This window comes from Zingiber officinale, chromosome 2A, assembly GCF_018446385.1.
Source record: "Zingiber officinale cultivar Zhangliang chromosome 2A, Zo_v1.1, whole genome shotgun sequence".
NCBI lineage: Eukaryota > Viridiplantae > Streptophyta > Magnoliopsida > Zingiberales > Zingiberaceae > Zingiber > Zingiber officinale.
The window spans coordinates 157,582,802-157,594,110 of NC_055988.1; the positions used below are offsets into that span (position 1 = coordinate 157,582,802).

At 39.5% G+C, this 11,309-nt stretch overlaps 1 protein-coding gene across 1 annotated transcript; it reads right to left on the minus strand.

Moving 5' to 3' along the window:
- Positions 1–2,500: 2,500 nt before the first annotated feature.
- On the minus strand, positions 2,501–4,949 carry LOC122042883 (pentatricopeptide repeat-containing protein At5g39680-like). Its single transcript, XM_042603270.1, has one exon. The coding sequence runs from the start codon at positions 4,766–4,768 to the stop codon at positions 2,681–2,683; it is 2,088 nt and encodes a 695-aa protein (XP_042459204.1). The 5' UTR covers positions 4,769–4,949; the 3' UTR covers positions 2,501–2,680.
- Positions 4,950–11,309: the final 6,360 nt, after the last annotated feature.

Here is an 11,309-nt window from a genome sequence, read left to right on the forward strand (position 1 = left end):
TCCACTAGATACAGTCACTTGGACCCTTTGAATTCCCTTGTCGAGAGTGATAGATCGAAAACGTGCGATAGAGGGGGGGGGGGGTGAATATCGTGCTTTAAAACTTTTCTTTATCTTTTAAAAATAGAGTTGTGCATAGCGGAAAAGAATAGACAAGTCTGTTTACTTCGTTCGGAGCCTAGCTCGACTCCTACTCGAAGGCCCGCGATCCTTGACCACACCGATGGACAAATCACTATAACTCTTCTTTCCGAAATCATTCGGAAAGAAGCAGATCGTACAGTTACAAGAATATAATATAGTAACAACCTTACTATCTTATATGAAATTAAGTGCAATAAAAAATGTATCGACGGTAATAAAAAAGGGTTGAGGCGCGGTCGATGCTTTGAACGAAGTACCTTGCTTAGCTTGATGAAGGCTTGGAACACGAGCAGCAGGCAGAAAAGAACCTTTTTGATGATCAGAATTGTTCTAGAGCTTCTGACTTCGAGCACATTTTATGGAGGTTCGGTCGACCGATCCCTCTGTTCGGTCGACCGAACCTGCTCCCTTCCTTCCTGGTTGGAATCTGAAGCTGACTCGATCTTTTGCAGTAAATGCTCATGAATGGTTCGGTCGACCGAACCCATTTTTCGGTTGACCAAACAAGCTTTTTCCTTGTTCATTGCAATCTGCCGAGATCTTCAATTAATGCAGCTTTAATGTTGATTGGATTGGTCGACTGGTCCTCCGGTTCGGTCGACCGATCAACCTTTTTCCTTTTCTTGTTGATCGGTGCTAATGAGCTGGCCAGTGCTGAGTCATCATGGATCGGTCGACCGGTCCTCTGGTTCGGTCGACCGATCAAGCTTTGATCGTACTCGGATCTGTTCTGATCTAATCTGAATGCTGTTCTGATTTTGCATGGTTCGGTCGACCGATACTACTATTCGGTCGACCGATCCAGTCGGACCTGCAAAACAGTATTAAGACAAAAATCTCCTGCAAAACAGATGTTAGAACAATAATATTATAAAACAAGAGTAATAAGAAAGACAGTAGAACTGTCTTGATCTCAATTTGGAAACCTTCCCGGTTTCTTCAGTTGGATTAGCGACCTAAGGTTGTTCCCTTCGGGAACCCGACCTCACTGTCGCTCCTCTAGTTTGTTTTCCTCAACCTATCTGCCAAACTTTGATCCTCTAGATCTAGTTTGGACTTTTCACTTAGCCTTGATCGGCTCTCCAGGACTTTTCTTTTGATCTTCGGTCCTCTAGACCTCTCGATCACGCTGGCAAGCTTCGGGTCCCCTCGACCTACTTGGACTTGCACCGGGGTTCCACGATCTGCTAAGATTTCTCCTGCCTAGCTTCCAACTAGGTCTTTTCCGGTTGAGTAAACATCCTGCACACTCAGTCAACTTGTTAGATCATAACAAAACTTAACTTGAACCTTTGCCAACATCAAAACTTAGGTTTGATTCTGGTGCAACTTGCACCAACAGAGAGTTATCACCAGCCAGTCACTCTGGACTCCCTCCAATTGCTTGGAACCGTCGAATATTGCTTCCCTACAGTGGTTACACGTAATGAGTAGGATAGAAAATGTAAAATTACTCACACTTATATTGAGTCTAGATGTTCAACCCCCAACTGGCTCATCTAGATTGAGTTGCCAAACTATAGCCTCCAGTTGATTCCATTTGGATCTGTTTGCTAAGCTTTAGCCCCTAGTTTACTCCACTTGATCTTGTCCACCAAGGTTCAACTCCTAGCTTACTCCACTTGGTTTTGTGCACCAAGGTTCAACTCCTAGCTTACTCCACTTGGTTTTGTGCACCAAGGTTCAACTCCTAGCTTACTCCATTGGGTCTTTGTCTGCCAAGCCTTTAGCTCCCAGTTGACTTCTCTTGGATTTGATTCACCTAATACCCAGCTAGGTCTTTCTTACTTGGTTTCAACCAAGACTTAGCTCATGTTTGACTCCCAATCAGGTCTTCAGTTTACCTAGTTTCACTATGACTTAATCATTGTCTAACTCCCAACCAGGACTTCATCTCATGTCAAGTAAGCTGCACCTGCACACTTGACACAAATTGTTAGATCATAACTAACCTAACTTTAACCTTAAGTCATATATCAAAACTTTGATGTTGTATTCCCAACACCAACAATATGAACACTACTTGATTGATCTCAACTACTTGAATATGATTGTACCAACAATCTCCCTAATATCCAAATCTCTTCAATGTCAATCAATTGATAGAGATTGACCACTCGGGGCACCATTGTACCAACATTAGTTGTGTCTATTTTATGTATCCGTTGTGCAACTAACAACTAAAAGATTGGTTTTAAGTTTAAAGTTTGCAATTCAATATCATGAATCCTGCCCCGACTCAAGGCTAAGCTCGATTTTGTTCTATGAAAGTTGTTAAGGAAGGAGAAGACCAGGGGTGGCTTTGACACCATATTGGATAAAATTATATTGGATGGAATATTCTAACTGTATTACTACGATAGAAAATTCACAAACTCACCATGTACATACATCAAATACATATAATACCTAGATGCTAGTCATATTCTTTTATAACATAATCTCACATGAATAATTCTATTGAAAACAAAACCTATCGATAAATATGTGAATAATTTTAGGAGAGAAGTTCTATCTAGCAAATGAATTGTATCAGTTACCAGTAGTCATCGCATGAGCATAAACCTCTTTCAAAACAATGGAAGCGGTTTGCATCTCTAACAACTAGTCTTCTGTTTGTCACCATGGAAATAAGTGTTACTGCTAAATGACAATCATCACACATCCTAAGGTTCTTCATCACATAGATTGTCGCCCCAACCGGCATGTGAAGTAGTCCAAAGGAAATAGCTAGCTTCTCACTATGATACCTAAGATATTCTTCTTTCTGTTCATCGTCGACATCATGAAGTACACTGGTAATGTTTGGGACATATCCAATCAGCTTTATTTCTGACATAAGTTCAGCTAGTTTCTTAGTAATCTGCTTCATTGCCGGGTGGCTTGTATCTTCTGAAACAAATACATGGGTCTCATTTCCTACCTGTATCCAGCTGATCCCTGGTTCTTTCTTCATGTTTCTGTTTCTCATAAGCTTACGGATCTTTGCAACACCATCCCACCTTCTTGCTTTTGAATACATGTTGGACAACAAAATGTATGTCCCCACATCACCAGGATCCCTTTGGAGAATCCCCTCAGCGATTTTATGACCAAGACTGTGATTCCCGAGTACCCGACAAGCACTGAGAAGAGTTCTCCATGCCACAATGTCCCACTCTGTGAATGTGCTTCTCATGAATCTATCAGCCTCTTCTAACTGCCCAGCTCGACATAGGAGACCAACCATGCATGTATAATGCTCTTTCTCCGGCACTATGCCCAAATCCTTCATTAGTTTCAGGTAATAGAATCCTTGATCTACTAGTCCCAAATGTGCACATGCTGAAAGCACCCCAACAAAAGTCACATGAGTTGGCATCTCTAGCATATCATGGAAAGTTTCCAAGGCTTCCTTAGCATACCCAAAATGGGAGTAAGCGTTGATGATTGAATTCCAAGAAATGATATCTCGGTGACACATGTATGTGAATGTTCTGATTGCATCTTCAATGCTACCACTCTTAGAGTACATGTTAACTAATGCATTACCAACACTCACATAAGCCTTGAATCCTGTTTTCTCAACATGGCCATTTAGTGCATCACCACTTCTCAAAGCTGACAAACCTGCGCAAGAATACAGTGCAACAGCATATGTCAGCTCATTAGGTTGAACATTATCAGTTATCATATGCATGAATAACTTGAGGGCTTCTTCGAAGCAACCATTTTTCATGCATGCAGACATTACCGTTGTCCATGAAACAACATTCTTGCTTGGCAGCACACGGAAAGCAAGCAGAGCACTCTGTACTGACTTGCATTTTCCATACATGTCTACAACCGCACTGCAAACAAAGTCACTGTAGTCCATTCCTCTTCTCAAAACTTGACCATGAAACTGCTCCCCCAAGTTCAAGCACACTGAATCAGCACAAAAGCCAAGACCAGCGACATAAGAGACATGATCCCACTGCTCCACCTCCTCCACCATTAGACTCAGTATCTCTTTCGCTCCACTTAGCTGCCCATTAGTCAAGAACCCATTGATCATAGAATTGAAGGAGAAAATGTCAAAATCTGATCCACTCTCAAAAACACCGAGTGCACCTTGCATGTCAGAACATTTGGCATACATGTGAAGAAGTGAATTCCGGACATAGGAGTTTGAAGTCAACCCAGTTCTCAAGACGTAGGAATGGCATTGTCGACCCTCGTCGAGGGCTGAGATGTTAGCACATGTAGCAAGGACCGTGGCGAAGATGTACTGATTCGGATGGAGATGCACCTCGGCGAAGGCCATCCTTTTGAACACCGAGAGGACTTGCTCAGGGAATCCAGAGTGCAAGTAACCAGCCATGAGCATGTTGAAGGAAACGACGTTTCGATCAGGCATTTCGTCGAATAGTCGATGGGCGTCGACCAGCTGACCGAAGTTAGCATAGAGTCCAATTAGATGATTGGCCTGTACGCGGCCAAGAAGGGAGGTTTTGAGAAGGCGCGCGTGGATGAAGATGGTTGAGGAAAAAACTTTGGAGTCTGAGAAGGCTTTGAGGAGATGGAGGTGAAATTGGCGAAGAGGTGAAGGTGCAGTCTGCACGAGAAGAGCGAGTCGGCGAGCAGACGGCCGGAGTGTTGACATGGGATGTGCAACTTGGGCGCCGTCGTTTGAGGCTGGAAGGCGCGAAGGAGAAGGATTCCGGCGAGCATAAAGCGAAGAGGAGTGTTTATAATCGAGAGCGCGAACATGCCTGATCCAACACAAAGTTGATGCTTAGCGGCTGGCCCTCGCAATAATGAATCGAACCTTTTCAGTTCCAGACTTCCAGTTAACCCACTCCATTCAGTCAAGAAACATGACGTTGTTTTCGAATTTGACATTTCTTTATCTTAATTACTGTTATTATTATCCCACTTTAAATTATAATTTGCGTCGTGTTAAAATAATTTTAATTAAAACTACTCATTTTATTATAATTTTAATTAAAACTACTTTATATTATAATATTTTTGATAAAGTTTTTTTTTTCCAAAAGTTAAATTAATTTGGATCAAATTAGAATATTTTAACTAATTTGTAAATGATTTTATATGATATTAAAACAGATTTAATTAAAATTATTTAGAATATTTTTTTATCATGTCATAGTACTTTCAATCAAAGAATAAATACATTTTAAACTAGAAAAATAAGATAAGTACACTTTTAATATAATTTTTTATAATAAGAAAAATAAATGATCCCTTTTTAATTTGTATCCCAGAAACAATGACAAACTTATTAGAATGGACAGATCTTTTGATAAAATAATAAAAAATAAAATTAAGATATGGATTATTTATAATTATAATCGGTGGTCGTGATCTAATCATAATTACTTATGATCTTTTCATTGTCCCTCCAAATTATAATTTAGATTGGGATAAATAGTCGAAGGTCACTCGGAAATTGCCAGTGGGGCAGATGGTCGGAGACCGTCAGTGGTAGACAAGTGGTCAAGTAGCCTGCTTGGCGCCTGAGAGAGGGGGGGAGGCGGCTTCCGAGTAGCCACCGGCCACTCATCTCGATTTAAATTATAATTTGAGGATGATGACTTCAGAAAAAGATCAGAACTAATTATGACAAGATTATAATTACGATTCGATCATAATTACAAATAATCCATCTCATGATGTTTATCATGGACCAAAAATCTGATCTCATTAGAATGTAAAAAAGTTCTATGAAACTAATAACGATCCTTCACAATCGGAGCATAGATACAGCAGCTGCTGCCAGTGCTTCAATAGAAAATGCCCCCGTTCTCAGGAATATTTTATCAACATCAATATTATTCTTAATCAACCTCTAAGCAACCTAATGCATGTTGTGCACATCAAGTTGATAACTCATCATAAGCGCCTTAGATTCGAAGGCTATGTTCTTGCATAGGTTAAATCTAGTGCCTACTTTCATAAAAAATTTGCATACACACTTGGTAGTGGAGAGGTTAATCTAAATGTTGAGCTAAATAATAGGCCATGTTCAATTCCACTATAACCTATTATTTTGGGGTACAAGAAGATGCCCTCGTAGTATAAGAGATTCTTCACGCTCTTACGGACGTATGACACATCCTCACATCAGCCAATTATGCTCGACCTCCCGAGCACCCTTTACCTCTAGAGCGATTGGCCTCAAAATCTCCCTCCACCTCTAGAGCGCTCTTTATCTCCAGAGTGTTTGGCCTCTTGAGCACCACCTTCTACCTCTAGAGCGCTTGGCCTCCCAAGCATCCTTTGCCTGAAAGAGTAGCACCTCTTCTTTAGGCTCTGCCAAATAATAGGGACATACCCTTACCAATACTTACCCAACATCCTGTCTGGTATGGCCCAGAAGTTTAACCTATAATGTGGTAAGGGGATCTCCAATGGTTATTTGGGTTTTTACTTTTTTTAGTCGCCTCCATCAAAAATGAAGAAAAAGACTAAGTTGTTGGATTCGATTTTTCAAACTCAGCTTCTTTAATTTTGATGACACATAGGAAAGTGTAAGATAAAAAGTTAGAAAAATCTTTGTTGGAGATGCCCTTTTTCCGTTAGAGATGCCCTAAGGACATCTCCTATAAAGAATATTTAGAAAAAATATTTTTCTAAATATCTTCCTCTCTCAAATATCTCCTATTGTGGAGGATATTTGAAAGGAGAATAAAAATCACCAGGCACAACTTTGTGCTTAGTGATTTCATTGTGGGTGGCATGAAAATGGGCCCCACAAGTTGTAATTGAGAGATAAAAATATTTGGTAGGTAGGTCCATAAATATTTGGTTGAGGGGATATTTTATTATGAGATTTGAGATATTTGATAAGTAAAATATTTGATTGATGATATAAAAATGACCCTATAAATATTTGAAGAAAATATTTGGTGTCATTATAGATGTTTTAAGTCTTCTAGCAAAAATAGTCACTACAAAGTACAACTCCGATAGATGGGCCATAGTTAATAAAGGCCATGACAAGGGTATTGCAGCAAGACATGTCAATCCCTAGTGGATAACAGTACCATCTGGGTAGAACTTGAGTCTGATCAGTTGACTTAGGATCAGACTTGGGTCAAATCAACAAACTCATGCCTGAACTTAGGTCGACGTCCCATGGACAAGTTTAATTTGAGTCCATCTGACTCACATCCAGGTCATTATGCAGCCCTAAGGATGCGGTCATTACACGTTAGCAAGGGGCGCGACCGTTAATTGCTAGCATCCCTTAAGTGACACAACTATTACGCACCGACATGCCCAAGGGATGCAGCTATTATGAGCTAGCAGCCTCTAAGGGAAGCAATCATTACGTGCCAACAAGAGACATGACAATTATACACTAGCAACATCAAAAAATGCTAATAGAAATCTTAAGGGTGTGTTTGATTCAAATTATCATGTATAATTTTGATTATATGATTACCAGGTAATTACATAACGAAGATTATGGGAAATAAAATATAACCAAATGTTGTTTGGTTCAATATAGGTAATGCAACAAAAACATGTTAGTTTGAAGGTTTTAATGAATAACCTAGTTTAGTATTTTACTAAATTACCCTTATTCTATTTTACTATATTTTCATATTTTTTTATATATTTTTTTATTTTGTTTTTTTAAAGTTTTTTAATTTTTATATATTTTTTGATTTTTTTATTTTTTTACATTTTTCTATTTTTAAATTTTTTTAATGTTTTTTAACATTTTTTATTATTTTTTTACTTTTTGATTTTTTTTCTATTTTTTTTCTATTTTTTCTATTTTTTTAATGTTTTTTGTATTTTTTTAATTTTTAATGTTTTTTCTATTTTTATTTTTTGAAAGTTTTTTTTACCATTTTTTATTTTTTTTATATTTTTTACTGATTTTTTTATTTTTAATTTTTTTAAAAATTTTTTAATTTAATTTAATTTAATTTTTATATTTTTTATTTTTTTCTTTACATTTTATTTTTTTTTCATATATTTTTTTTATCTGAGGGTATTTTGGGTAAAAAAATTTGATAACCCCGGAATCAAGAAAAATCTCAATTTTTTGAGGTTTTCCGATTCCTGGTTGCATGCCCCTTTTGCTGACGTATCGGGCATGAAACATTACTTGGAAATCATTAATTACCTAAACCAAATAGGATTTTTATTGATAACCTTGGATGAATAACCAAGGTTATCAAAGATAACTTCCAATCAAATATTCCCTAAGGATTATGACAGTTATAACATGTCACTAGTAGCCCATAAAGGGCATGATAGTTATAACAAATGTTAGCTATAAAAGATTAAGTGGCCCCTTCACCTTGTATAAGATAATGGCAGTAGCATGGAGAAAAGGTAACTGAGATATCAAATTATACTACTTTCCACTTTATTGTTGTCTTCCCTTCTCTCCAAATCCGAGTTGAGTGTCGGAGGGGCCAAACCAAGGAATGCCTTCGCCCCTTCTAACATCTTTAGTCCTTTCAAAGGCACACGTTGAAGATCTTCTCCTAGATCTGTACAAGTCCATAAGAATCTTGGGCGTCACTACTGTCGACTCGATGAGAGTCAACTCGATAAAAGCTAACTCGATAGGAGCTGACTCGACAGGAGTTGACCAACTAGGAGCAGACCCAGCCCCTTATCTCGGACCTGATGAAATTGACTTGTATGTGAGAAATCCAAGCTGAGATGTTGAGATGGGAGTTGTTCTAGGAAGCTAGGGAGCACAAGGATCTACCTCTGGTGATAGAGGTCGGACTACCTTGCTCGACTTTGGAACCCCAACCTTGATGGTAGAGAACTTGAGTCGGATTGCAATTGCTACTATAGAGAAGATTTTATGACAACAATTTGTACCCAATATTCCCCCAAGGAGATATCCAAGGGGTATCGATTCCCTAAGAATAATAGTCTTGAGAGTCAATGACTTGGAAACTGCCTCAAAGAGATTCCAGAAGAGGAAAAGTCGCTTTGTTCAGTGAGAAAATGGAGATGCTGACTTTGTGAGATACTCCATTTTCATAAGAAATTATGGCTGAAGAATTGCCAAGTCATTTCTAACCACTTCAAATTGGACAATACGAGATCCTCAGACCCGGAGAACCACTTATGTTGGTTCGAGAATGCCTCTCTTCTACATCAGTTTACGAATGGGGGTAAAGTACACAGTTTTCCTAGCAATCTTTGTAGGGTCGGCACAAATATGGTTTAGTCGAGCGAAGCTAGACTCTATCCAATCTTTCGAGGAGTTCGATACCATATTTTGTACCATTTCATCAGTAGTAAAGTCTTTTCGCAATAAAGCAGCGGAATATGGAAACCTTACGGGAATACACTCAACGCTTTAATCAAGTGATTTTGAATGTGCCCCTGCTTCTACTTCTAAAATCCTCATAAACACATTCTCTCGGGGATTATTGAAAGGGGATTTATTCAAATCTTTAGTAAAGAAACTCCTAGTAAATTATCATGATCTCTTGGTAGAGCCGAATAATATATCAATGTAGAGAAAGTTCAACGCGCTCAGAGAATGAATTTGACCCATCTTATCAACCTTATCGGAATATAGTGCCACAGCCACTCCTTAAGTATGCCTCAATTAAAGCTGTGAGAGAGAAGGTTGTTCAGGCATTGGAAGAAAATCCTACACCAATTCCATTGCAGCCAACTCCATCATAGGGGTTCCTAAGTCAACAACTCCTCCAAGGTATATGGTCATTCCATTCAGTCATATTATAGGCTCGCTAAAAAAATCGATAAGGCTGTACAACACTACCAACATGTCTGACCTCCTCCACAACCAACTCGCCAATCCCCTATTAAGCACCCTTGCTTGATTGAGACCAAAAAGAAATAGAAACAACTTGGAGATCTTGTGAACCATCTCGGAGAGGTCATAATCCTTGACACAGAGCCCCTAGCGATAACCTCCCCCATCGAGGTACTATTAATATGATTTAGGAGGAACAATTAATGGAGACTCCAACCAAACAAGGAAAGAAGATGAAGAGATGACATTGGAATTGGATGAGGGAAAGGGGAGGGTCCCACGATTAGTTTTGGATTCAAAAACTTGGGAGTTGTCATCCCTCATGATGATACATTGATAGTCCATGTCACCATAGCTAACTATAATATTGCCTGAGTATTCATTGATACTAGGAGATCGGTTAATATTCTATTCAAAGATGTCTTCGATCATATGCAGGTAGATCTCATTGAGCTTCTCCCTATGTCCACCTCTTTATTCAGTTTTGCAAGGCATGAGGTCCAACCATTGGGATAGATTAGCCTACTGCTGTCTTTAGAAGAGGAGCCTTTGCGATGAACTTAGATCATCATCTTTATAGTGATAAATGTCTCCTCTTCATATAACATCATTCTAGAGAGGCCGATGATGAGTTCATTCCAAGTGGTAGTATCCACATACCATTAAAAGGTGAAATTCCTAGTGGTAGTCAGATTGGCAAAGCCAAGAGAGATCAAAAGGTCTTAAGGACACATGAAAATCTGACAACTAGGACGAGGCTAGTTCGAGGTTAGTCGAGTGTGGTGGTATAATCTGACAACTAGGATGAGGCTGAAGGAAGCTCTTGAAGGCAAGTCGCGAAGGATGAGAGATATCCGAGGGACGCAAGGCTGATGGAGGATGCTAGAAGACTAGTTCAAGGTTGGTCGGGCCGCTCTTGCAATTAGGTCGTTGCGATTACGGGTTGGATGTCTAATTGTCCAGGCGGTAATGATAGTATCTTGTACCTGAACCGGTGGCTCACTTTTTCTAAGTAATGGGGAAGGGGACCGAAACATGCCACTGAAAGACTCTACTGAGACAAAAAGATGGGCTGTCAAGAATGTAGAGGAGGTAAGATGGGATCGTACATGGACGATAGTTGGAGTCGGCGGCTCCCCTAGGGTTCCCTCATCTGGGATCGATTGGGAGGCTTTCTGTTCGTGCGACACTTCTCCCCAATCGATTGGGAGGAGGCTTGTCGCGGAGACTCACCCAATCGATCGGTCGAACGATTGGGCATGAGCCAATCGATCGGCTGATCGATCCAGCTCTTATTTTTGCCCAAAAACAAGTCCAAAGTCCCCTAAACCAACATCCGGTCAACCATGACATGTTGGTACATCATGCCTAGCATCCTGTCGCCCTTGACCTGCTAGAACTCTCTCACCAAGTG